The following is a 24955-nucleotide window of genomic DNA, read 5'->3' as shown; positions in this document are numbered from 1 at the left end:
GGGCCCCGCGCACGGAGCCCTCAACCAGGGATTACTTTTTTTTTATATCAAGTATGCACTTAATCGTGTGAAACAGGCCCCGCGATATGCCTTTGCCTCAGGCCCCGCACACCCCTAGCACCGGCCCTGGTTGAAGCCATGGAGCTGGCTTTCGCGTTGAGCCACTTGGAAGCCCAGGCCCAGATAAGCCAGAAAAGAAGGGTGTATCATTAACAGTCTGGGGGTGTTTTTTTTTTTGGGGGGGGGGGGGGGGTAGGTGCAAGTCGGCAAGTCTGGACCTGCACGTTATACTGGTAATACGTTGTGAAGAATACGTTCTTTGTATTGTGTGATCAGCCCAACTTTTTCACACCTTGAGTACGTCACCGCTCTCAAAGTCATGTTGCTTGTTGATGCAAATGAAAGCCAAAGAAAGACCGCACCATTTTTCTTCGGTTTGCGTTATGTGCATATGTGCCGCCGCCATGCGTTTGCGCTGCCGTCGCCATGGAATTGGCTTGCCAATTCATGGCCAATGCAAGCCAATCCGGTCGCATTGTAGCGGGCAAGCGGGGAATTTTGTATGGTGAATATGGTGTGGGTGTGCATTTGCAAGTGCATGCACATGAATTATATCTTAACCCCACCATGTTATCACTTCATACCGTCACGTATTGATGCATGTGCGCTATAGACATGAAACCTTTGCATGAAACGTGGAGGACAAAAAAATATGCTAGGGACAAAAAAAAGAACGCAGTTCTCGGTGCCAGTAACAACTTTGTTCAGGCGTCGCGGAAAACGATCACCCACACTGCTTGTGAAACGTGAGTGAGCAAAGTATCAGTCGTAATCTGTACTACGCATGTACCTTCACACACTCATGGTATTTTATTTGATATCCAGACCAGAACTTTCATTGGGCGCAAGTTTTCAGAAGGATGGACTCGACAGTGACATTTTGGCTGCCATTGAGAACATGGAACGGAGCTTTCAGGCTTCAGATCAAAGACCCCCTACTGCTCAAATGTGTAAAACAAGTCTTCATGGCACATCAACGCCCAATGGGCAATCAAGCATGGAAAAATCGCCACATGTTTGCCTGTCGCCAATTGCACCATCCCAGCAGCCACCCTGTAAGCTTAACGCACGAGTCCTGCATGCATAAAGTATTATAATTATTGGAGCATTCAACCGTAAGGTTGTTACAACCAGCAACACTACAACCTATAGAATGTGCTTTAATTACAACCTTGCCTTCAGTAGGTACTCAGAACAATGCGAGTCCTGCAATAACGGCAACACCGGACCCTCATCTGCTCCGCAACTGGGGCTTACCTCATGAAATTGTCTCTGTGTATGAGAAGCACGGCCTTGTGCAGATGTTTCCGTGGCAAGTGCAGTGCCTTACTCTGGAAGGTGTGCTTAGCAATGGAGCGAACCTGGTTTATTCTGCACCAACTAGTGCAGGGAAAACATTGGTAGCAGAAATCCTGATGCTGAAGAGGGTTCTGGAGACACGGACAAAGGCCCTCATTGTATTACCATTTGTGTCGGTTGCTAGAGAAAAAATGCATTCATTGCAAGTAAGTACCGATTTTTAATGCATGATTTTTGTTTCGTTAGATGCTGGTGCGTGTTATAAGTGTCGGATTATTGCGTGCTAAGTTCAGAAACACATTACTGTTCCGTAAGTTCCGTAATGCTTTGGACCACCTCATCTAAACCGGTCTTAGATTTAGAACATACTTTCAGAAGAACATGCTATAGTGCATCTATGCATAGTGCATCCATCCATAGTGCATCCATCCTAGTGCATAGTTCAAAATATATTGTATTGTATTGTATTGTGTATTGTATTGTAAAAGTAATAGGTTATTAGAAGTAGATTTACACATAACCAACTGAACTACTAAGGCCAGCAAAATTGATTTTGTAAATGCCATACATAGCCATTTTTCACACAGTTGCATTAAGCACATATCTTCTGTCTGATACAACTGAATGTGCAAGGTGATAGTGCCCGACAGTTCCCACCAACACTGAAAGCAAATTCAAGTAAATAAATATTAACGAAATACACTTACCCAGAAATCGTCAGGGCTCGATGCGTACTGAGCTGGTCAGAGTAAAATTCAAACAGTTAGGGGCATTTAGTTTTATCGACAAGCTTTTGTGCAGAATCTGCACTTCATCAGGTGGATAGATGGACATCACTCCACTCCAGTCCTTTCGGAATTCTTTTAAAACGTACATTCCTCCTTTTTTCTCCTCAAAGGCACTCTTCAGAAATGCAGGATTGAAAGTGGGAGGCTACATGGGTAACCATCGTCCTACAGGCGGCTTCGCTGCTGTTGATGTTGCCGTTTGCACCATAGAGAAAGCTAATAGCCTCATCAATCGTCTCGTGGAAGAAGGCGCACTTAAACTTTTAGGTTAGCAACATCCTTCAATTCTGCTTCTCTACAAATATTTTGTGTGTGCTCAGGTAAATGCACCAGGTCTATAGGCAAACACTTAGTACCACCTTCCATTTTCAGGCACAGTTGTTATAGACGAGTTACACATGGTGGGAGATGCCAGCCGAGGGTACCTTCTGGAGTTGCTGCTTACAAAAATAATGTACATGCAAAAAAGGTACTTCAATGGTTGCCTAAAAGTGTGTGAAAACATTTGGTACATGCACAATATGGGGAACATGAAATGTCCCAAATTTTCGAAAATTATTGTGCTTACATTACATTCTAACATGTCTTGCAGGGGGAAATCGCAAGACAAGAAAATACAAGTTATCGGCATGAGTGCCACTCTTCCCAATCTTCAATCCCTAGCCCGCTGGCTGGACGCGGCTTTGCTGAGCACGGATTTTCGGCCTGTTCCTCTTAAGGAGATGTTCAAAGTGGGACCGGACATTCTTATTGGGTCTTCACTGGAGCATGTGAGGTCTTTGGTTGGCGTCCCAGAAGCTTCGCTGCCAAACGACCCCGAGCAGCTAATGTACTTATGTCTGGAGACCCTGATGTCCGGGCACGCATTACTAGTCTTCTGCCCAACCAAAAAGTGGTGCGAGTCCCTGGCAAACACGCTGGCTCGGTGCATTTTTGATCTGGGCCGTCAAGTGGGACGAGGTAAGACAGTGGGTAAACTGCTCGAAAGCGGGGCGTTCTTTCTGTTCCGAAGTTGTGATTAGTAAGTTACGTGCACAGAGAGAACTCCCTCAATTCTCTCGGCTTTCCGACGCATGTCTTCTAATGCCGTTCTCACAGTGAGCTTACTGTCTTTGCTCTAGGCATGCTGCCCCCAGCACACGAACGAATGGGCGAGAAGCTCCGCGAACTGCTTGATAGCGGTAAAATATCGGACGTGCTCGACCAACTACGTCAGACGCCTGCTGGACTTGATTCAGCACTTTCGTGCACAGTTCCCTATGGTGTAGCATTCCATCATGCTGGTGAGGAAACCTTTGTCTTTTGCTTTTATTTCAGCGGAAATGACTTTTCGGCATGCTTGCGCACTTGTATGTCTGAGTTGTAAATTACTAATTAACTTGTATGTCTGAGTTGTAATGTACCTGTTGTTATGTTATTGGCATTTAATTTGAAAGATTATTAATTAATTAGTTATGGTCAGGTAAGGTATAATTGATTATTTATTATAATTAATTAATTAATAAGCCTTTTACGAAAATGCGCATTTCCTAAAGGTCTCACAATGGACGAGCGTGACGTAATTGAGGGGGCCTTTCGGCGCGGTGTCCTCAAGGTGATCGTGGCAACATCAACACTATCATCCGGTGTAAACCTTCCAGCACGGAGAGTGATTATAAGGACACCAAGGTTTCATGGTGCTCCGATTGACATGCTTACTTACAAACAAATGGTGGGGCGTGCCGGCCGTAAAGGGATTGATACTGAGGGTAAGTGAGGCATGCACTGTCAGTATTTTGTGCTGGGTTCCTGTTTGTATGAAATGGGTAGAAAGTGCTAGAGCTGGAAAGGTACAGCAAAGGACAGTCTTTCCGACTGTGTTTTGCTGACTTACCTTTATCATGAAGATACACAATTATATCTCTTTGTGTTCCCATTTTCGCTAGCTTTGTGCAAAATAAACGGAGATTGAAATACTGTGTACGATTACTATGTCGAAGCAAAGAGTCCCACTTTGGGAACTGCTGATGTTCTGAACAGCGGCTGTTCTTCCATGGAGTATTACCATATATGGTTGGAAACAACTGTGTGCCTTTAACTGAATGCATTGAACTTTATACAGGTGAAAGCATCTTGATGTGCAAGGAATCAGAGAGAAGTATGGCAGAGCAGATAAGCCACTCCGAGTTGAAACCAATTGGCTCGTGTCTTGGAAGGGGTGGTGGTGGCCTAAGTTCAAGTTTGAAAAGAGCCATTTTAGAGGTCTGTGCTCTTGGTTCAGATTAATGCTTCTGATATCGAAGTTATGTCATGCAAAGAATAGTACTGACATCATAATGTCTTCCCTTAAGGTAATTGCAAGCGGAGTAGCGACATCCACGGAAGATCTTTTCTGCTACACACGCTGCACTTTGCTGCATGCAGTCATGAAAGGGCAGAAGGCCAGTCCTTCTTGTGAAGTGGCTGAAAGCGAAAAGGCTGAACCTATACATGAATGTGTTCAGTTCTTGGTTGACAATGAATTCATTCACCTTCAAGGTATCAGTTTCATATTGCTTATCCTTTAGGGACAGTAGTTCTCAACCTGGTTGACTGCTTCTAGTGATAACGGGGATAACCTAACCTAGCCAACACCAATTGTGCATTTATATGAGGTCTCAGATGTAAGTCTCACTTGAATATTTTACAAGTTGTCCTGAGTATTTTGCAAAATCTGGCAATTACTTTAACATACTACCCCCATAATGATAAGCTCACATATACTTGATATACGGTAATAACATCCCTCAGCATGCTAAATATAATACATACTGCGCACCTAGCAGACGACACTTAGCAGATGACACCGTGAGCGTCTTTTCCTGTCGTCTGCTACGGAATATCTTGTGCCTGTGTCGCAGGATATTCCTCATAGTTAGCAGTATAGATCAAGACATGACGTTGAGCGTTCGCGCCCACGTGGCAGCCGGAAGCTGTGATGTTTTTAGCATCTTCCGCTGGAGTATTCTGCACATTGTTGCTTGCGTGAATACACGGTCAAAGCTTCATTAGCCCATGTGGAGCTTCTAGATAAGCTCCTCAGTAAGTGAGGGCTATCGGCTGGCAAAGGTACATACACAGTCTCAAAGCAACTGTACATACTTTCCAGGTGAAGATGACAACAGGCGATACGCTCCTACTCAACTCGGAAGAGCTGTGTTAGCTTCTTCCCTCTCTCCTGACGAGGGACTGTGCGTCTTGCGAGAGTTACAGCAAGCTCGGCAGAGCTTTGTCCTTGAAAATGACCTCCACCTTATCTATCAAGTTACCCCCATTACTCTCAGCGCTCAGGTAATGCCCACCACCAGGGGTCGGGAACCCGCTTGCGCGCTGTCGTTGCGGCCCAGCGTAGACCGAGTGCATTACAAAAATTCTGGTGCTTAGAAGTTGTTCTTGGTTATGGGCTCGAGGAGAGGTTATCCAAGACTGCTTACAGAAAACTCTCCGGCACATCCTTTCCTCTGAGTGACACACTAAAAGCGAATGGGGCCGTACGGACTTGCAAGCATATGTGACTGGGTTACCTAGGCACATATCTGCAAGTCTGTACAGTCCCATTCGCTGCTAGCATGTGATCCTGAGGAAGGAACGTGTCGGAACATGTTCCGTAAACTTTTGTCCAGCACCGTACTCTCATACCATAACTTTGTGAATGCAACGAGCCACGGAAAATGTGAGCTTTCAGTACATTGTGCTTAAAAAACTATTTATTAAAGGAATTTTCAGCTTGTTCGACTGCTTAATAATTGCGGCAGACTAATTTAGGCTCGCTTCGAAATGGTATCAAGTATGTCCTGCGGCACCAGGAGAAAAAAATTGACGAGGGCGGCATGAAATGTGGCCCTTAGGAATGCAAGGGTTCCCGACCCTTGCCTACCCCTTGTGAGCTTGTATGTTAAACTGCCTTTATTTGTAACCCACTTGGGGACATCTCTTTCGCAGCTGAACGACGTTGATTGGACGCATTACCTGGAGCTTTGGGAGCGCCTTCCCCCAGACAAGCGTCGGGTGGCTGACTTAGTTGGGATCGAGGAGCGTTTCCTGGTGAAAGCTGCAAGGGGAAGGGGAACATCATTGGGTCCCCGTCAAGCCAGAGCCATGGCAGTGCATTTGCGCTTTTACGTGGCTCTGGCACTGGAAGAGCTGGTGCAAGAGGTGCCTCTTCCAGTCGTAGCTGCGAAATACGGCTGTCCTAAGGGACTGCTCCAGTCTTTGCAGCAGAGTGCTGCTACCTATGCTGGTAAGAACATCCAATTTGGTTTCAGGGTACCAAGAGTTACCTGATGGGTACCCCTGGCCCCTGCCCCCACGACCAGGAGTGTGCTCCGAAACGGACTGGATTTCTTAGTATTCGTTTTAGCCGAATCTCGCACTTCTTGCCTTCTCCCCAACAACACCGAATATCCTCTGGACATACGAATAATGTCCTAACAGATTCGTACGTCCGACGGATATTCTGAGGACGTCCATCGGACGTACGAATTCGTTAGGACATTATTCGTACATTCAGAGGATATTCTGTGTTGTTGGGGCTGAAATCTGCTGTGTGGCTTCGCTCAAACCTTGAATTTCTCCAGGTTTCCTACCCAAACAAAACTTTTATCTGGGCCCGCTTGCACCAACGTCGACGCTCTTCCTCAGCACTGCCCTCGATAGCTTCGATAGTGCTTGCTGCACTGTACTGTCCTCGACGCTCTTCTTTCTCTAGCAAGGGCAGCGCTGAGGAGAAGCCTCAACGTTCATGCAAGCGGGCCCTGGAAACCCTGCATGGTTGGGAATTTTCAAATGTAGCCCTATTAATTAATTCTCTTGTGTTGCGAAGAATTCATTGGTTGATTCCCAGATTTCCACATCTAGGAATGGTGAGCGTGTTTTGCAAACGTTTGGGATGGCACAACATGGAACTGCTGGTGTCCCAGTTCCAATCCCGGTTGCACTTTGGAGTCCAACCTGAGCTCTGCGAATTGCTTCACCTTCCAAGCCTAGATGGACGCCTTGCTCGCCAACTTTATGACATGGGACAAACAGATCCTGCCACACTAGCACAGCTGGAGCCTCAAGACCTGGAACTGTTGCTGAAAAATGCTGGGCCCTTTCAGAGGTCAGCGTCGCTTTCAGGCAGACATGCTCTCTCTCCATTTTCCTTATTCAGTTGTTGTCCGCTCGTTCTGATTCCTAGTTTTTCTGCATATTTCAGTGCAAAGCATTCAGAAGAGGACATCAAAGTACAAGGGCAGAAGACGCCTCGCAGGCGTGTTTGGTTAGTGGGGCATGCAGGTCTGACCGAGCTTGAAGCAGCTCACGTCATAGTGAAGGAGGCAAGAGCATTCGTCGAGGAAACTCTGGGAGCCAAAGTAAACTGGGCAAAGTGCGCTGAAGTGAATCAAAGTGAACCCTCAAAACAGCCAAAGGAGGTCCCAGATATAGGAATTACTGCACTGGAGGGAAAGGCAGATGTACAGAATGTCATTGCTGAGGTCACTGGTGTTGAGGGCAGAAGTCACATAAAATCGGGAGTCTCAAAAAAATCTGCGCAGCAAAATAGTCAAAACTCGTCAGCAGTCCATCCTTCTAGTGCAGTCGAATGCGCTCGCAAAAATGAAGAGAATGTTGAAGAGCACAACAGGGAGCCATTCCCACAATCACAAGGCGAACATCACCTGCGTGAAGGTGCTATAGAAGACTCACATCCTGTTTGTGTGGAACCAACTAACAGAGACAAAAGTGTAGTTCAGGAGCGCAGTTCAAAAGGATGTTCGTCTGCTGAAGACCAAACGCGCGAGAAACAAGAAGAAGATAGCGTAAGTGATATTGGTCTTGACTCAGTTCAGTGGCTTTGTTTCTCATCAGAAGACAGCATATGCAGAGACAGCCCATTTAACGAGAAGAAAGTGCCGAAGCGTGGCGATGTAACAGTAACAAGGAGTACGTGTAGCAGCCAACAACTGAAGCACTCTTCAAAGATATCCCAAACAAACACTCGAGGGAATGCGAATAAGGAGCCAACACAGAGGACATCTGTATCTGCGAGTCCGTTTCTTCAAAATACGTGTCTATCTACCAGAGCTAGTGGGAAAGCTCAGCCTTATCCTGAGGATATACGCGGACAAGGACCGGTGGCTGCTGATGATGAGGCATATGCAATGAGTGAAACACTCTTCCTTGACACTCAGACGGTAATGGCATTAGATGGCGCCTGTACTGTGGGTATGCTAAAGGAGAACAAGCCACTTGAAGATTGTGCAGTAAAGAGAACACCAAATGTGACAGGCACTCAAAACAGACAGTCCATGAACACCCGACCATGTCTACAAGATACGGCAAAACAGGCTTTTCAGGTTATACCTGAGAGCGAGGACCTTTTCTCATCGCCGGTGACTGAGTTTCCAGCAAGACAGAGTTTGCCGTCACTCACAGAATCTGAGAAGGAGCTTTTCTCAGCATCCTCATCTCCATTCAGCCTGCAATCCCCCGAAAAATGTGCAAAAGATGACGTACAATATACACCAAAAGAACAGCACGACGCATCTCAGCCAAGGACTCCACTTGTGCTGCGTCTATCCCCGTTTTCTTCGGGGAGCTGCAGTTCAAAGAGGTCTTCATCGCCGGAAACATCTCAAGAAAAATCGCCAAAGCTGCTCAGACTAAGTTCAGACTGCGAGATATTTACGCCAGATAACAGCGGCACCGATATCTGTTCACCACCAGCTCTTCACACATCGGATGTGTCTAGTCCAGGTCATAGTGTTTCACTGCAGATACTCTTGGAGAAATTTTGTGTCGTGAATGTCGCAAGCGACAATCACGCGCTCAACAGCTTTACAAAGGAGTGCAGGCGCAGGTCGTATTTTGCTCTCTGGCTCGTGTTAGAAGAGTACAAGAAACAGCCCTCCAATAGCGAAGGTATTGGACCCCGAAAAAGTATGAGGATGAAAGCGAAGGAGAACTGTGCTCCTGCACCTCTTGTTTTTGACGGGAAAGAACTTGTTGCAGTGGTTGTGTTCTGGGGTGGATACAAAGCTCACTACCTGAAACTCAAACAATCAAATTGTAAGTTGCCTTCATGATGCTCTTAACACGTTAGATATTGAGGCATACCTGAATGGAAAAACCTCATCAGTATGATTTCTTGGGTGACACAGTTTCTTTTCGTCCTGAACTGGTTATGTACTGGCACTGTTTGTAGTGTTTTCCTGTATCATGTGGCTTTCTGGCTATTTACTTTTTTTGTCCTCTCTTTTCCTGCAGAAATTGTATCAAAGTGTTAGCTCTAACAAGTCCATTTATCTCCTGCATCCATGGTGCCTTCTAATAAAGTTGCCATGGAACAAAACTAATAAAAGAAGCAGTGCAGAGTACTCTAGCAAATTTGAAGCAAAAGACAAGATTGGCAGTTTAACCTCTACCATCTTCCTGCAGTAATAGAAAAGAAAAGAAAAACACGACATGAAAAAGTTTTACCTAAAGATTATATTATGTGCAATTTAACCATGTGAATGACTTCTCTGTCATGTAATTCCTCGTTGCATGTATAATTTCAAATTTAGATATATATCTAACCGCTTATCAAGTATAGCTTTTATATGTTAATGGGAGTCTTGTGTTCTTCAGGCAACATGAAGACTTGTCCCGTGAGCACAACTGAACCAGGTGTTCAGCAAGCCGAGGTTCTCCAGGTTGTTGACAGCTTGATAAGGGCAGGGGCAACCATTGGTGTATATGACGCGTTGAGAACGTTCAAAATACTGAATGCGGGATGTGGCGTTCAGTTTGATGTGGGTTGTAAATGGGAAGATCCAAAAGTGGCACACTGGCTTCTGGATACATCAGAGACACAACCCCATTTCAGTGCACTTGCTAAGAAGTGGACTCCACATTTGCTATCTTTCCTCAGTGGTAAGTTATGCATATGTTATGCCGTAGGCATACATTTCTGATGACCAACCGTACTTTGAATCAAATGTTAGGGGAAACATCTATGTCTCCAGTTTCGTGGCGTGTTACAGGCAGTCCCTGCTCCTGCTTGCAAGCAGCGAAAGCAAGTGTCGCCCTCTATTACATCGGCCACGCAACTAAGGCTGCTTTACGTGATGCCAATCTGTACAGGTTATACGAAGGTAATCACTGTCTTTGCTGCGTCGCTTACATTTTATGTTTTAGTATAGCTGAAACCTTTCAGGCGAAGCGTAAAATGTGTCTGCGGTTTAGGTCTGGTTGTAGTGTAGGACTCGTCTAAATGTGGTCTTATATCGCATTCAGAGTATATCGACGAGGATAATTGTAATAAATCCGAAAGTATGTCTTTCTTCGGGCAAGTAGACCTAATCTTGCCACGGGTCACACTGTTCAGTCAGACCTTGACTGTAATACATGATGCACTCGAAACCAGGTGACGTCACTGCGAAGAGCATTGGTACATTTGGTACATTTTCTTACAGAAATGGAAATGCCCATTCTTGTGCCCCTTGCAAAGATGGACTTGAATGGGCTCGGATTCTGTGAGAAACGAGGCGAGAGAGCTCGAGCTGGTCTACAAGGAGCACTTGACTCTCTGGCTGCCGAAGTGCACAAGCTGTACGGACAAAAGTTTCAGATATCGTCGTCTAAGGCAACCACAAAGGCTCTGCATAAAGTACTGGATCCTCTCCTCAAGTTTAATGAGGATTTGAGGAAGATCATGAGCACTGAGAACAACATAACCAGCAAAGACGTGCTGCTACAGCTTGCAGCTTTTCACTCACTGCCAAAGAAAATTGTCGATTGGAGGAAGATCAATTCCATTCTTAGCCGGGTATGGGTTTCCATTTCTGACACTGCTGGAATATAATAAAGTGCATGTGCATGTACAGACTAGCACCAACTCATAGCCTTAGATGCATTATATCTGTGCCCGTGCAACTCAGTTTTACTTGCATGAATTTTACAAGTTTTACCTGGAAATCCCCATCATGTGCAGGCATGCAAATATATCTGTGTGCTCTTCTGAACATTGAGACCTAGAGTAAGCTATCCATCTAAACTATTTTGCATTGAGGTAAGAGCACCATGTGCTCAAGTGGTGTACGGATATTTCCTTGGAAGGAGAGCTTCACCACTCCTGAAGATACTGATGTTTTAATAAATTTCAATCAATAGAAATATTCACTATAGCTTGATTAGCTTCTCACTAAATAGTATTTGTCATAGTTCAAAGCTTGAGTAAGGGGAAAGGCTGGGCCAGGGGCTAACATTCCAATGCTAAAAGCCAAGCCAACCAAAAGGAGCCCTCACACTTCAATTAATATTATAATTTTTTTATATTTTGTTTGCCAACATATACAGATTAAGTACTGTAAGAAACCATACGGATCATAGCGTAACTTAGTACGATCCTAAAGAAAAAATGCATCTTGCATGTTTTACACAGCAACTCTCTGGCAATAAAAAGCAATACATTTTTTAGTCTTTCTGCAACACTCGAAATACGTTTTTTGTACAGCATAAAAAAGCACATCCCCATACAACGAATCTATAAATGGCTATAAAGCACAGTGACGCTGACGTTTTTAGTCTTTCTTCAAACACTCGAAATATGTTTTTTTTGAGCAGCACATATAAAGCATACACATACAGCAAATCTGTAAATGGCTACAAGGGAAGGGCCATCATTTACATAATCCTACATGTTACACAATCCTGCTAGTTCATCAAGTCCAGCTTATCTATGTGAGATAGGTATCTCTTTTGACTGTTAGCATGCAAACAGCACTGTTATGTGTAGTAATTAGATAAAAGTTTAAACGTAACTTCATTTCTCAGAACTTGAACCCGGTGCTTCGTAACAAGGCCTTCTCTGAGCCACTGTCCATGTACCGTGTGTACACAACCAGCAACACATTCGTTGCAACTGGTCGTGTCAGTCTACACGAACCCAACTTGCAAGCCATAGCACGTGACTTCGAAGCGAGCATGGACGCACCCACGATACTGTGTCTTCGAGACGCCTTTATTCCTTTTGCTGGTACGCGTTCGCAGAAGCAGACAGTGCGGCACAGCTTATATGTCCCCAAACGATTTACAGGTTCGGTGCTGCTGTCTGCAGACTACTCGCAGTTGGAGCTACGGCTTCTGGCTCACTTCTCACGGGACAAAAGTTTATGCTCTGTCTTCAGGAAAGGAGGCGACGTCTTCAAAGACATGGCCGCACGCTTGAAGAGCATGGATGTAGCGCAAGTGACTGACCCTCTTCGGCAACAAGCCAAACAGGTCAGGCTCTTTGTGTAGGGACAAACGGGAGTATGCAAACTGTTTAGAGTCGTGACAGCCGATACAAGTATACGAACCAGAACGGTAACGTTTTTGTACACGGTGGAAAGTATAACTGTTCCGAGGCTGGTGCACACAGACAAGACAAGCAACACAAGCTTCTGTCTGGCTTTTTCAAATGACTGCCATATTTCTACCAGCATTCATCCGCTGTGCAGTAATTTTCATGCCATGATTTGAGTATGGCTCTCGCTGTGGCTCAATGATCAGCGCTCTGAGCATAGCAGTGGCACAATTTGCTTACTTTGGCTCATGACTCCTTTCTTTTCAGAACTATCTAATTTGCTATAAGTTGCTTGGCGCTATGCGTTGTTTCGACCGCGGTGGTCATCAAGAACGGGGCCGACAGAGCGGAACTGCCGGAAGCCACACGGGCCGCAACGTTTTCCGACAATTTCACAACGCGCGCGCGCGCGATCGGCATGCGTGTGACCTCGAAAAAAACAATTTTTTAACGCGCACGCCGAGCATACGCCGGAATCTGTCAACTACTGATATTCGCGCGCGAACGCTTGTGGATGACGACTGTTGCAACATTGGCGCAAACGTCACTCGCTCTGTCTGCGTGGACAGCGCCGCACGTGAACGCGAAGTTTCGGGGAAACGTCCCCCGCGCTTCGCCCTCAAGGCTGCGGTGTCACCACCTGCCTTCTTCCGTCGGTGATCCCTCCCTCTCTCCCACTACCGCGGTCGTAAGCCGTGGTTCCGCGCCGCGCGACACAAGGACCCCCGGTTTAGGGAGAAATCGGGTTTCACCCGAATCACTACGTGTGCGATTCGGGAAAGAATCGTTTAAAACCCGAAAACCTCAGACCCTAGTGATAACACACCTCACCTACAGCCCGCATGCCTTCGCCAGTACACTGCTGCTGAGGACTGGGGCATCGACGCAAAGACAACCAACTTCATCACAACTCTACAAGAAGCGTTGATGTTGGAACTGACCACAAGAACAGGGGCCGTAACAAAAACCTGCACTGATTAGGTCTTCCAAAACCGAGACCTCGTCAAGAATATCGACCACGGCACCACTCACTTCACAGATTACGAGGCAGTACTTGTCACTCTAAAGTAGTTGTGCATCCATCAGCAATAAAAGTGTCAACATTCACCCGAACTGAAATTCGCGTCACACAACCATAACCGCGTAAGATTTTTTTTTTTTTTTTTCAAGTCAATAGGGCTCAGTCACCAATGCAACCTTTTGGAGCATTCAACCTCTGCAGGGCATGACTTCTGCCAGTGGTCCTTACTGTTCCTTACATTTTCTTCTCTACTTGTCTCGACCAGGTGTGTTACGGAATAGTGTACGGAAGAGGGTGCAGCTCGCTTGCAGAGGAACTCGGAATGGACAGAGTCGATGCAGAGAAGCTGGTTGCCGATTTCCGCCGCACCTTTCCTGGTACTACGGGGGATTTCTTCTCTTTTTCTCGCTCATTTTTATTAGATGAACTCTCACCAGCATCCGAGATTAACTACTCCACCGTGATTTGTTGTCCAGGTGCATACAGTTACACAGAGAAAGTAAAAGAGCAGTGTCGATCGTGTGGTTACGTGACAACCTTGCGTGGAAGACGGAGGTTGTTGCCCGAGATTCTGAGTACGGACGCATCGAGCAGGTCTCATGCGGAACGTCAAGCTGTCAATACCACCATCCAAGGTTCGGCGGCAGACCTCCTCAAGACTGCAATTTTGGCCATCGACAGAGAACTACAGCGTGTTTTCTCAGAATGCACTCGCACACACCGAACAAAAGGTTTGAACACAGCTGCTGGTTATGATTGCATTCTACCATTTATAGACAACATGAAGTGATCATAACAGCTTGAGGGTGATGGGGTGGTGCAATTGTTACTCGCTCAAACGTACTCACGTACCGCAGCACTGGCCCAAACTGTACTGCGCCAGCGACCACAGCGCGAGCGAGCGCCGGAGTTCTGGTAGGCACGCCAGCCAACCAACGAGATGAAGCTACTGAATATGAGGAGGGAGAACAAGCGTTTTAGCCCGGCACTAAGCTTATTACCTGCGATATCGTACACCACTAGACGTAGCGACCGGTGCGCAGACACCGAAACTCCAGCCGCTATACCAAAACTAGGCGCTACGGTGCCATCTAGTGGCGTTGCAGTAGAAGCTGAAGCAGAAACAACGTTTTGTGCCGTTCGTAATAACTGCAGTTGTGTAGCCAGAAAAATATTTCCCGATGGGTTTGTTATATGTAATTATTGACATAAGAAACTTATTGTCCTGCAGTACTGTCCGAAACAGGATGCCCAAAATACGCGTCCAGGTTCGCTTTGCACCAGTTCTTTGCCGAGCACTTGTTCATCCTGTCAGTGTCCCCTTCCTCGTCCTACACACTTACTTGTCCTAACTCGTCCGACACAATAGGCTTCGATGGAGGGGCTTTAGAAGGAGGGGGGGAGGGGAGGTTTCACATTCGTTTCCTTCCACCAAACGTACTACCAAAGGTACAATTTCGGGTGGATTTGAATCCTCGAGAACCCCCGTACCCCCAGCTACGTCACTGGTTACCTGAAAGCGCTTGACAGAGCACACGATGATGAAGAGATCGTAATCCATCGTCCATCTTCGGCGCTACTTTTCTTTTCGATAGAAATGTGCGCTAATTATGCGAGTAAACACTGTTTTCGCATGCACCTTACCGTGCTTCCTCTTTCTGCATTTCCGCAGTCTTACCACGAGTTTCTCTATTTCTTTCTCAACTTTTCTTTTTCTGTCTCTCCCTCTCTCTTTTCAGGGTCTGCGTCTGTGCTGCCGACGTCCGGAGCATTCCCGGTGCTTCAGCTTCACGACGAGCTCATTTATGAGGTTTGCCTCAAAGACCTTCGTCAGGTGGCTAGAATAGTTAAGACCAAGATGGAAGCAGCAGCACAACTTTTGGTACCTCTTGTGGTGAAGACAAAGACAGGCCTTTCGTGGGGCAGTCTGCGAGATTACGAATTTTGATTTACTGGCCGACGCCACAGACTGAAATGATTTTTTTTTATGTGCGGATTTTACATTAGAGTGATATTTTTAGCGAGCCTAACTTTTAAATGAAATTATTGCATGCGTGCATGGCATGGTGTACTACAGATATGAAACAGTACGATGGTTAGAAGATATATTTTGCATGTTTTTATTATCAGGATTGTCATTAAAGAGAAGGTGAGGTTGAATTTCACGTAGAATGGTCGTTTCCTCACACGAATTCATTTGTTCGCAATTGCACGCGGTCACATGTCGGTACAACACGTCCGCGCCGGCTAGCATACTGTTTTATTCGCCATGGGACTAAGCGAAGAGCATTGAAAAGTCTCCGCGAAATCGTCCACTTGTCTCAAAGGAGCATTCACGTTCTCGTGTTCTCCGTGAGTGTACCAAGGTCTACACATACTGTTTGCGTACCACATGTAAAACAATTCACCCAAGGAGAGCTTCCAGCCTTTCCATGTGCGCCTATCCTTCCAGTTGCTCCGCTCGAGCGCGTACAAGACTGTCCTGATAGCCAGCGCTGTCTGCGCCACTCGCATGCCTTCGACGGGCCTATCCTTGAAGCAGCGGTACAGCTCCTGTACCTTGCTCGAAGTTTCGCTGCTCCAGTTCCTGCTCGTCATCAAGTAGTTCCACAGAGACTCGGCCATTCGAATTCCCAGAACAGCCATGTTGAGCACCATCTTGTGGGGGCTTTCAAAGTTCAAGGCGGCGTAATATCTGGGCGACACATAGAGCACGTTGTCCACTACCACGATATCTGAGTCCTCAGGCATGTCTCTAGGGAGTTGCTGTCGGATCATCGCTTGCCGGCTTTGGGCTTCGTACGTTAAGCATCGTATGTAGTTTCGCCCGAATTCGTTCGTCATGTTCGGAAGCCTGATGTCTGTCATCGCGTAATCGGAAGGCAATACGATACGGACACTTTGCAGGACCAGCGCTACTTGAGGTTCATCTTCCTTGCTGAATATCCGCCCCGACGGTCTTAGCGGTGCCACGAATTTCATCACCGCTGCGTGGATTTTCATGATGTGGTCGTCTTTTGCCCTGTTTGTGAACTCTGTGGCGAGCATGTTCTCCGAGAAATGACGCAAGGACTTCAGTTGCTGGAAGCAGGTTCCCTGCAAGTCTTCCTGTAGTGACGGGTCCTCCATCTCTTGATTCTGAGGTTTAAAGCGAAGGATCGCCGATAAAACCGCGCTGAGGATCATGAGGGCAACGCTTGTCGGTTGGTTCCTAGGCCGTGCTAGATTGTCCAGGGCATCTTTTAAGTTGGTCTTGTTAGGAACAGAGATCGCTTTCTCTGCGTCGAGCGGCACAAACGCTTTGTCTTGTATTTCGTTCCAGGACTCGTCGGATACATCCGAAAACAGATCCCTGACAACGCTGATATTCACGGCCCGTCTCACATAACCATCATCTTGGATGGAATTGCTGAGTTTTGTCAGATCCTTTACAGTTACGTTTGTCTTGAAGTGTGAATTGAAGGTGTCTATCGCTTCCGTGGCGCAAGACTCACAAAAAGTCTTGTTCGGAAAATATTTCCTCACGCCAATCCTTGGAAACGTTGCCCGTATGACGAACACGCTCTCCAGCCTGTACACTAAGTTCGTCTCAAGCAGAAAAACAGCTACCTGCTGTCGAGTCATCCGTGTCCCAATTCCAAATTCTTCTATTATTCCCGAGGTCAGATGCCCTGCGAAGGTTGCGAACGGCCGCAAAGTCTTCATACAAGCTTGGTCGTATTGCAAGAGATGATATTTTGCTTGTGAGGAACCGACACGTTCGCCTCTGCGAATCTCGTGCAGGAGTTGATCACCCGTGCGGAGGAATGGAGCCAAGATCAGGCTTTCGTACGTCGAACAGATGTGGCCGTAGAAATCCGCGCAAGGCTTAATGCTTCTGTTGACAGTACTTGCCAGTCTCTGTACCTCATCAGGGCAGCAAAAGTTCACTCGCTGCGGGTGGGTGTCGGGGGACTTTGAGAAATACAGCAAAACGACGACGGCCGATGCGCAAAATACGCCTGCGATGATGGTGATGATCGTGTCTGTTCTTTTGCTGTCTCTGACGTTGAACTTTGGTGTCGGGACCGTGGAATCAGGAGCCTTTCCGGGAGATTCTTCCATCTCCGGTGAGGAGGACTGTTTCACTAGCGAAGTGAAGGTAGTTCAGAGCCTTGTACCTATACCTAACACAGAGCGGTCGACGACGACGCCTTCTTCTTCTTCTTCTTCCAAGGACCTGATGGCTTCTTCTTCTTCTACCAATGAGATGATGGCCGTGAGCCACTAAGGGCTTCTTCTTCTGCCTCGCACTTCCTAAACAACATCGTCTTCGGCGATCGGTCCTTCGGTTGATGTAACAGAGATCTGCGTAGAATCTTCATGTCCCAGGGTCTGGGTGAAAGGCTCACCGTTGTCGGCCCTACAGAGGTGTGGGCAACGTCACGAGTAACGCCCTGGGGGAATGTGCGTCCAGGGACGACTTCTAAAGGAACTGTACCGACATGCGTCTGAAGGCGTCTGGGGAAAACCCAGGAAAAACCCCAGACGGCAGAGCCGGCACCGGGATTCGAACCCTGGTACCTCCCAGTCTCGACATGAGATGGCATGCTGGGTACGAAGCCCTCGAGCTGGTGTGTGTGTGTGTGGGGGGGGGTGGAATTCCGTAGGGTGTGCGCGAGGGACTCCCACATCCGCTGGCTTATCGGGTTCTTTTTCGTTCTCCTTCTCCTCCTTTTTTTTTTTTTTTTCTAGCATTTCGGGGTTTTCTGCTACCGGGTTGCAGTTTCTAAACATCATCAACACGAATCATATACCACCGAGAAGCGAGTCCCACAACTTGCAAGTTTCACCCTTGCATAATACTTCAGAGACGAAGCCTATACCTTATTATTCTCTGGAATGTGGCTAATTGCCCGATGGCTGTGCGCCACATCAAGAAGAATGTCGCAGTCTGGCCTGATGCCGAACTGAATGTCACATGGTGGCGCGTGAAAAGCGTTTCAGTAGGCTGCGATGTATATATCAAACGTCGCGGTGGTGGGTTCAAATCCTATCTCCAGCTGTGATGTTTGAGGTTTTCTCTGGGTTTTCCGGCAAGCTCCTTAGACGAATGTCGGCACAGTTCCTCCTGAAGTCGACCCAAGGCACACACACTGCCGCCCCCCATCTCGCTGCTGTCCTCTCTCCATCAATCCACGTCTGTACGCCGATCATAGCCACAGTTGCTTCGCGGCGCTAACACGCAATAAAAATTAAAAAAAAACGTCACAATCCGCTATCGAGCCAGAGCTCCTGATCGACCGCAAGCAAACGATGTATTTTGTCACGGGGCATGGAACAACGGAAAGTTGCGCATCGAGCTCCAGAGTTCCAGAAAGTGTGAAGGAGACAAAGAACCCTCACCACCGTCCCCGTCTTATGCCCGTCTCTACAACGCGTAGGTGGTGGTGAAAGGGCTTGCCGTTGTCGGCCTCACGTATGTGGGCAACGTCACGACTGACGTCCTGGAGAAATGTGCGTCCTGGGCCGACTTCTAGGGGAACTGTGCCGACATATCTCTGAAAGCGTCTGAGGAAAACCCAGGAAAAACCCCAGACAGCACAGCCGGCACCGGGATTCGAACCCGGGTACCTCCCAGTCTCGACGTGACATGGCTAGCACGCTAACCACTGAGCAACTATATTCCCCTCTCATACTCCTGTGTGGCTAAGGGCCATTTCCTTTGTGGCTGAAGAAGTTGTCGCGTACAAGCCATTCTCCATGTGAAAAAGAAGAAGAAGCAGCACGCGGTGCGTGATCTCTCACTGTTCGTAACGCTGTGGTGCTTACAGCAACGTTATGGCAATGTCCTCTTCGAGGCGCCCGAGCGATGCACACCAACGGATGAGTCCCCACTCCAAAGCCTCGGACATCCCTGGCTCTCCGATGATGACTTTCCATTACGCAAATCCGAAAGTCGCAAGTGACGAAGCGAAGGCAGCGGTTCCACGAAGAACGCGGGTCTACCGTGAGTTGGGAGCTGCCGCCTCGTCATCCGCCGTCCCACTACGAACCATCAACGAACCGTCTCCTCCATACCGCGCGTCCTGCGCAGAAAGCGTAGAAAGCTCCCGCAGTTGCGCGTTGCCGCATCGACCACCTGTCCTGGAACGAGATTCGACCGTTGCACCTTCTTCTGGGGACAAGCGAAATCCTCCAGAGATCAATGCTCGCCAGTACGGTGCAATTCGTTTCGGGATTCTTGTGGCGTTCCTGCTGCCCTTCTACGATGTTATCATCCACCACTTTGCCCCAGACGTTGACCACTGGTGTGCACGACCGTCCTTTATCAAGTGAGGCTCGTACACACTTTGATTTAAAGCCTGATGGCACGCATGCAGTCTGACGTATCCTTGACTTTACCTATCGCGAGACAGTATTTCATTATTTATCCCGTGCGCATGATTAGCTGGAATCTCTCATGGTTCCGGAGGTTCGCTCCAAACAGCTGAGTTGCAAAGGCTCTCTCAGAATAAAACACGTGAGAAATTATTTTCTTCGAAACGCACAATAAGGTAGCATGATTGATTTCTCGAAAACTGGCATGTCCGCATATCGAGACTCTAGTTATGTCTGGGGCCCCCGTCACACTGGGGCCTTTTGGACCAGAGTCCCCTAGGTTTCTGTAAATTGGGAAAGCGATATAAAGTATGTCTTCCCGGTCGATGCGCAATCTCTGTTATCGCAAAATAACGGTATTGGTGCAAAATAACGGTACACGATGCTCTCAAATATAATCATGGCGCTCGGGCAAGGTGTTGGGTCCACAGCGAGTGCGCTGCGGAACCGGATGTACCAGCATAGAATCGGAAAATCACAATCCCATAATATTTCTCGGGGACACAAGAATAGGTTTAGTATTAGGGCACACAATGCGCCCCAGTCACTCAAGCACGTATCGCTGCGTTCTGAACATCTGCTGAACATGTCGTTTTCTAGAGACAAGACAACTGATAAATGGAAAGAGTACCACCTGCCTAAGGACGAAACGGGGAACTATAGCAAATGTGAAATATACAAGGGCGATACGTCAAAGGAGAAAGTAAAAGTGCCGTGCAACGAGTGGGAATATTCCCCAGAGTATGGAATGACGATAGTACGAGAGGTGAGTTAGTTTGAGGTTATGTATACTTTGGTTAGCCACAACGTTCTGTTGCACCCTTTCAGTGGGATCTCGTTTGCAACAGGACCTGGTTGGTCCCTGTCGCGTCCTCCATGTTTTTCATTGGTTCCGTGTGTTTTCTGCCGCTCACGGGACACGTCGCAGACTGGTAATGAAGGCCCATCTAAGATCGCAGTGCAGTGAAGTGACGTTATTGGCTATGTGCAGGCATGGCAGGAGGACAGTGATTCGCTGGGCTACCGTTTCCATGCAGATCATCAGCATAGCCATCCTTTTTTCGCATTCCTTTTACCTCTTCCTGGTGCTGAGGTTTTTCCTTGGTGCTGTGGCGTCCACCCTGTTTGTCACTACCATCGTTTTATGTGAGTTAACCTGTGGGCTTACGTATCTCGATGCTTGATTGACGTGGTGACGTAATACGGGTGACTAACACGCGAGTGAAAGCCGGGCAGCATCGAAGCGACAAATTGCGCAATTTGGTGAACGTCCAGTTGGAATAGCGCTAAGGAACAGGGATAAGGAAGAGAAGGCGCTTATGTTGTCTTCCTTTTCTTATCCCTTAACCGCTGCTTCATTATACCTATTGGGATTTGTCAGCATCTCATTGAAGGTGCAAGTGCATGATAAGGCACGAGACGTGCAGTAATTGCAGTAAGTAATGGTTACGGTACATGTGTGGGGTCACAATTCATTACACACAGTCACAGCGCCCTGTATCGTAGCTCTCCTGTGGTGTAGCAGTGTAACGCAGACAACATCACCTTAGGAACATTCCTGAGAGGAACATCTAACCTGGAAGAATCATGTGCAATTCCATTTATGCAGTGATCGAGACGCTTAGCCCAAATCAGCGATCTACGTACGGCGTAGCTGTGCATCTCGGATACGCAGCAGGCAATCTCCTGGTCGCTGTTCTTGCCCTGTTTCGTCTCAGCTGGCGTATCATTCAGTTTGTTGCTGTGGGCTATACTTCACTACTTTTACTTTGTTGCATGTACGTAACATGGCATACTTCCTCCAGACTATACAGGATGTCCCAGCTAACAGCGAACATATATTTTTAAAAAAATATATATATATGTATGTATATCACTTTTTTCAAGATGAAATCAATTGCACTATAACATATGCTGAAGGGCACTCCTTAGGAGGGCATTAGCAAAGTCCTAAGGCAATGTCTTAATTAACTTTCATTAATGAACTTTTTAATTGAACTTTAAAAGCTACGAAGTTGTCCCAATGAGAACATCTGTTCCTCTCGGTCACCTGATATCGTAGCCGTTTTCAGAACAAAGATCCGTTCGATAGATCGAAAAACTCGTGAAGGAACACCATTTTTTTTCTTTATTTTGTTCATGGCGCTTTTTAGAAGACTCGTCTTTCCTTCACCCCCAATGTGAGAGGGTGAAGGAGCACACTATCGCCTCTTGCGTCCTGGAAAAAGATTAAAAGAAAACAGGAAAATGCAACCCAAGATAAGGCCAGTTCCGATAGTCACCCGATACATTTGTTTTTGTTTTGTTTCCGCAAGTTAAAGCTCATCTTCGACGGATGAGGCGGCACTGTGCTCCTTCACCCTCCACCCAAAATAAAGAAGAAAAAAACTGGTGTTCCTTCACGATTTTTTTGCGGGCGATCTAGGAAACGGCTACGATATCAGGTGACCGAAAGGAACCGATGTTCTCATTGGGACAATTTCGTAGCTTTTATAATCAAAAAGTTAATTAGTGAAAGTTAATTAAGACATTGCATTAGGACATTGCTAATGCCCTCCTAAGGAGTGCCCTTCAGCATATGCTATATTGCAATTGATTTCATATTGGAAAAAGTGATATACATGTATATATATTTTTAAATATGCAGTTAGCTGGGACACCCTGTATGCGGTCTATCGGCTGCCGTATCAATTGCTATATACTTCACAACATTCGTGACGGCACATTTTCATCTGCAGAGGTGTCATGGAATCTCCGGAGTGGCAGGTAGCCAGTACTCAGGAGCCAACTTTGGACAATCCTCAGTTGAAGATCTGGGGTTATGTGGTGCTCAACACCGTTCGCGTGAGTCCGACGGCTGCGCGCCTGTTTTAATATGTTTCGAAATGTGCTATCATGTTCTAGCCTTCAGGTGCAAGCATTCATATGATACAGGAGAACGGAAGGAAAGTGGCATCCTTAATTCTCTGCTGGTAAGTAACGCTCCGCGGGCATCGGCTAAAAGGAGAAAATAGCGCTAGGGGAAGAAGCCTAGGAATCACCCGCTGATCTCTTCCCAGGGTGGCAATGTCCCTTACGTACCAAACAGGAGTTGAGGTCGTCATACAATCGGAATTTATCTATTTGCTGCTAGCACTACTACGTGTTCCCGCCGACTGTGTAGCCGTCCTGATCGCCGCTCGCTATGACCGGCATTGGGGCCTCACTTGTGGATTTCTTGTCGTCGCCTTTTCCTGCATTGTAGCGTGCCTATGTGTGCAAGGTACTCGGTTTTCGACTATTTAGTTACAGAGCGATAACTAGGAGCTTGTGGAGAGAGGTCCATGTGCAGAGTGTCGTCCGCGGAGAAAATGATGCACCCTGGATGTCATCTCGAATAAAGTGCGGTATTCTTACCGCGTGAGAGTGAACCAGTATGACCTTCCCGCGGGCCTTATGCGTCATTATGATGCACCCATCACGCATACCAACGCACGAAACTTATTGTAAAAATGGTTTCTTAAACTTTACGCAGAGGTGGTGCTGTTCAACATAGCAGCGGTCTCCTTGAACTTCTCCTGCGTCGTTGCCGTTGCGCTACTGTGGCTCTCTACATCGGAATACTATCCTACTGTCATTCGATGCACAGGCGTTGCCACGTGCTCAGCGATTGGACAACTTTTTTCCCTCGGAGCACCGGCTTTTTTGCGTTTGGTAAGTTGAGGTGGAAGTCTTGGTGGGCTGAAATTGGTACTTTGAAATTCAGCACTCCTGTGGGTGCTGAACCTGTAGAATGCATTGCAGAAAGAAATGCGGTTGAGCCCACATAATAGTATAGCTCGTAGATATCGCACTGTACCACTGGTCGAAACTACGGGCATTGGAAACTTTCCATACTCGACAAAAGATGACAGAGTATAGTCTACTAAACAAAAGATGTCGCAGAGCTTGAGACCCTACACCTCATCACGTCCGATATTCCCGCCGTCGCAGCGGTGGCTTTTTCCAATGCCACTGAGATAGATACTCTAACGCATTGACTACGTGCTTTCGGCGGCCGAACCTATGGAGAGGAGCGACGAGCCACCCTCAGCCGCATGGAAAGTCACTGGTAGCCACAGAGTCTGCGGCCAACGGCGAAAGCAGACGACATCACGGCTTCCCGTTTGCTTAAGCAAACTTCCTTTGTCTATGCTTATAGCTTGCCCTAGTCATCCATGTTGCACAGTACCGTGCTGTAGAGCTGTTCTAACGTGCTGCTCTAATTTTGCAGGGGAAGTTAACTGACGACCGTCTGCCCCTCTTAATCGTGGCCGTTCTCTGCTTATCTGGAGGGGTACTGGCATATAACTTTCCAGAAACCAAACATGGACCTCTGGTAGGGACAGTACACGATTTGTCCGAGCTCATCGCGAATCCTATTAAGAGCAAAGCAAGGGAGAGCATCCAAGAGGACTCAACATGCGCCACAACTTGGAAGAAAGGAGACAGTTGGCTTACGTGGCTTCTGAGTGGGAAATAACTGCCGTTACGGCAGATCCCGTCCCCGCAGTTATGCCTATTGTCTGATATGTGATGTGCAACATATTATGCGCTACACACCTGGACTAGTCATCCAGACTGCTACAGACTGTGGCGCATGAAGTTCATCCGAGCTGCAAGGAATAAATGTTCTTTGTTGTTGTGTATATAACCTTTCCAGAATATTTTCCAGAACTTGTCAAGTCGTCGCGGAGACTTTTTCGCGACTCCCGCAACGAACGTGCGGGAACATGCACGTGTGGCTTTTATGCCGAGACCAGCCCGGCAAACTTTTTGGCATCTTACCCAGTAAGCGTGTGCAGAGAGCCACGTGAGCTAATAAATCCAGGGAAGGGTAACTAACAGAAACGGTATATTACCGAAATTGGAAATGGTAACGGAAACGCGCATACCACGGTCTTCCATTACCAGAAATGGAAACTAAAATTATCGTCCGATATTGAAGCCGGGTAATGGCTATTCCTGTTGTGCGATGACATTTGAGTGACCCTTCATTTTATTTTTGTATAAACACACGAGAAACGGAGCGAAATATTGGGTCTCGAGGGTGCATCCCTCGCCCCAGTCCTCATAACTCCA

General features: G+C 47.1%; 2 protein-coding genes across 4 annotated transcripts; both read left to right on the top strand.

The window, feature by feature from the left end:
* The first annotated feature begins 535 nt into the window (after positions 1–535).
* LOC135401423 (DNA polymerase theta-like) lies at positions 536–15660 on the top strand. 3 transcript variants are annotated; one of them, XM_064633831.1, is made up of 22 exons: positions 536–806; positions 886–1115; positions 1246–1565; positions 2258–2414; positions 2520–2616; positions 2740–3107; positions 3269–3430; positions 3683–3895; positions 4249–4388; positions 4478–4664; positions 5275–5456; positions 6108–6405; positions 7023–7266; positions 7363–9215; positions 9777–10061; positions 10133–10282; positions 10604–10956; positions 11964–12165; positions 12226–12410; positions 13761–13872; positions 13972–14226; positions 15235–15660. In XM_064633831.1, exons 1-22 carry the CDS (start codon positions 661–663, stop codon positions 15441–15443), a joined length of 6348 nt encoding a protein of 2115 aa, XP_064489901.1. In that variant the 5' UTR covers positions 536–660; the 3' UTR covers positions 15444–15660. The 3 variants fall into 3 exon arrangements, with proteins under 3 accessions (XP_064489901.1, XP_064489902.1, XP_064489900.1); XM_064633832.1 differs by having other exon boundaries at positions 1243–1565; positions 10172–10282; XM_064633830.1 differs by having other exon boundaries at positions 1243–1565.
* A 3607-nt stretch (positions 15661–19267) lies between these two features.
* On the top strand, positions 19268–24521 carry LOC135400013 (solute carrier family 22 member 13-like). The gene is made up of 10 exons (XM_064631750.1): positions 19268–19809; positions 20456–20621; positions 20684–20787; positions 20847–21001; positions 21465–21633; positions 22594–22699; positions 22760–22827; positions 22915–23117; positions 23370–23548; positions 24108–24521. The coding sequence occupies exons 1-10, from the start codon at positions 19316–19318 to the stop codon at positions 24354–24356; spliced, it is 1893 nt and encodes a 630-aa protein (XP_064487820.1). The 5' UTR covers positions 19268–19315; the 3' UTR covers positions 24357–24521.
* Positions 24522–24955: the final 434 nt, after the last annotated feature.

Source organism: Ornithodoros turicata, chromosome 7 (assembly GCF_037126465.1).
Source record: "Ornithodoros turicata isolate Travis chromosome 7, ASM3712646v1, whole genome shotgun sequence".
NCBI lineage: Eukaryota > Metazoa > Arthropoda > Arachnida > Ixodida > Argasidae > Ornithodoros > Ornithodoros turicata.
This window is presented reverse-complemented; position numbering and strand designations above follow the sequence as displayed.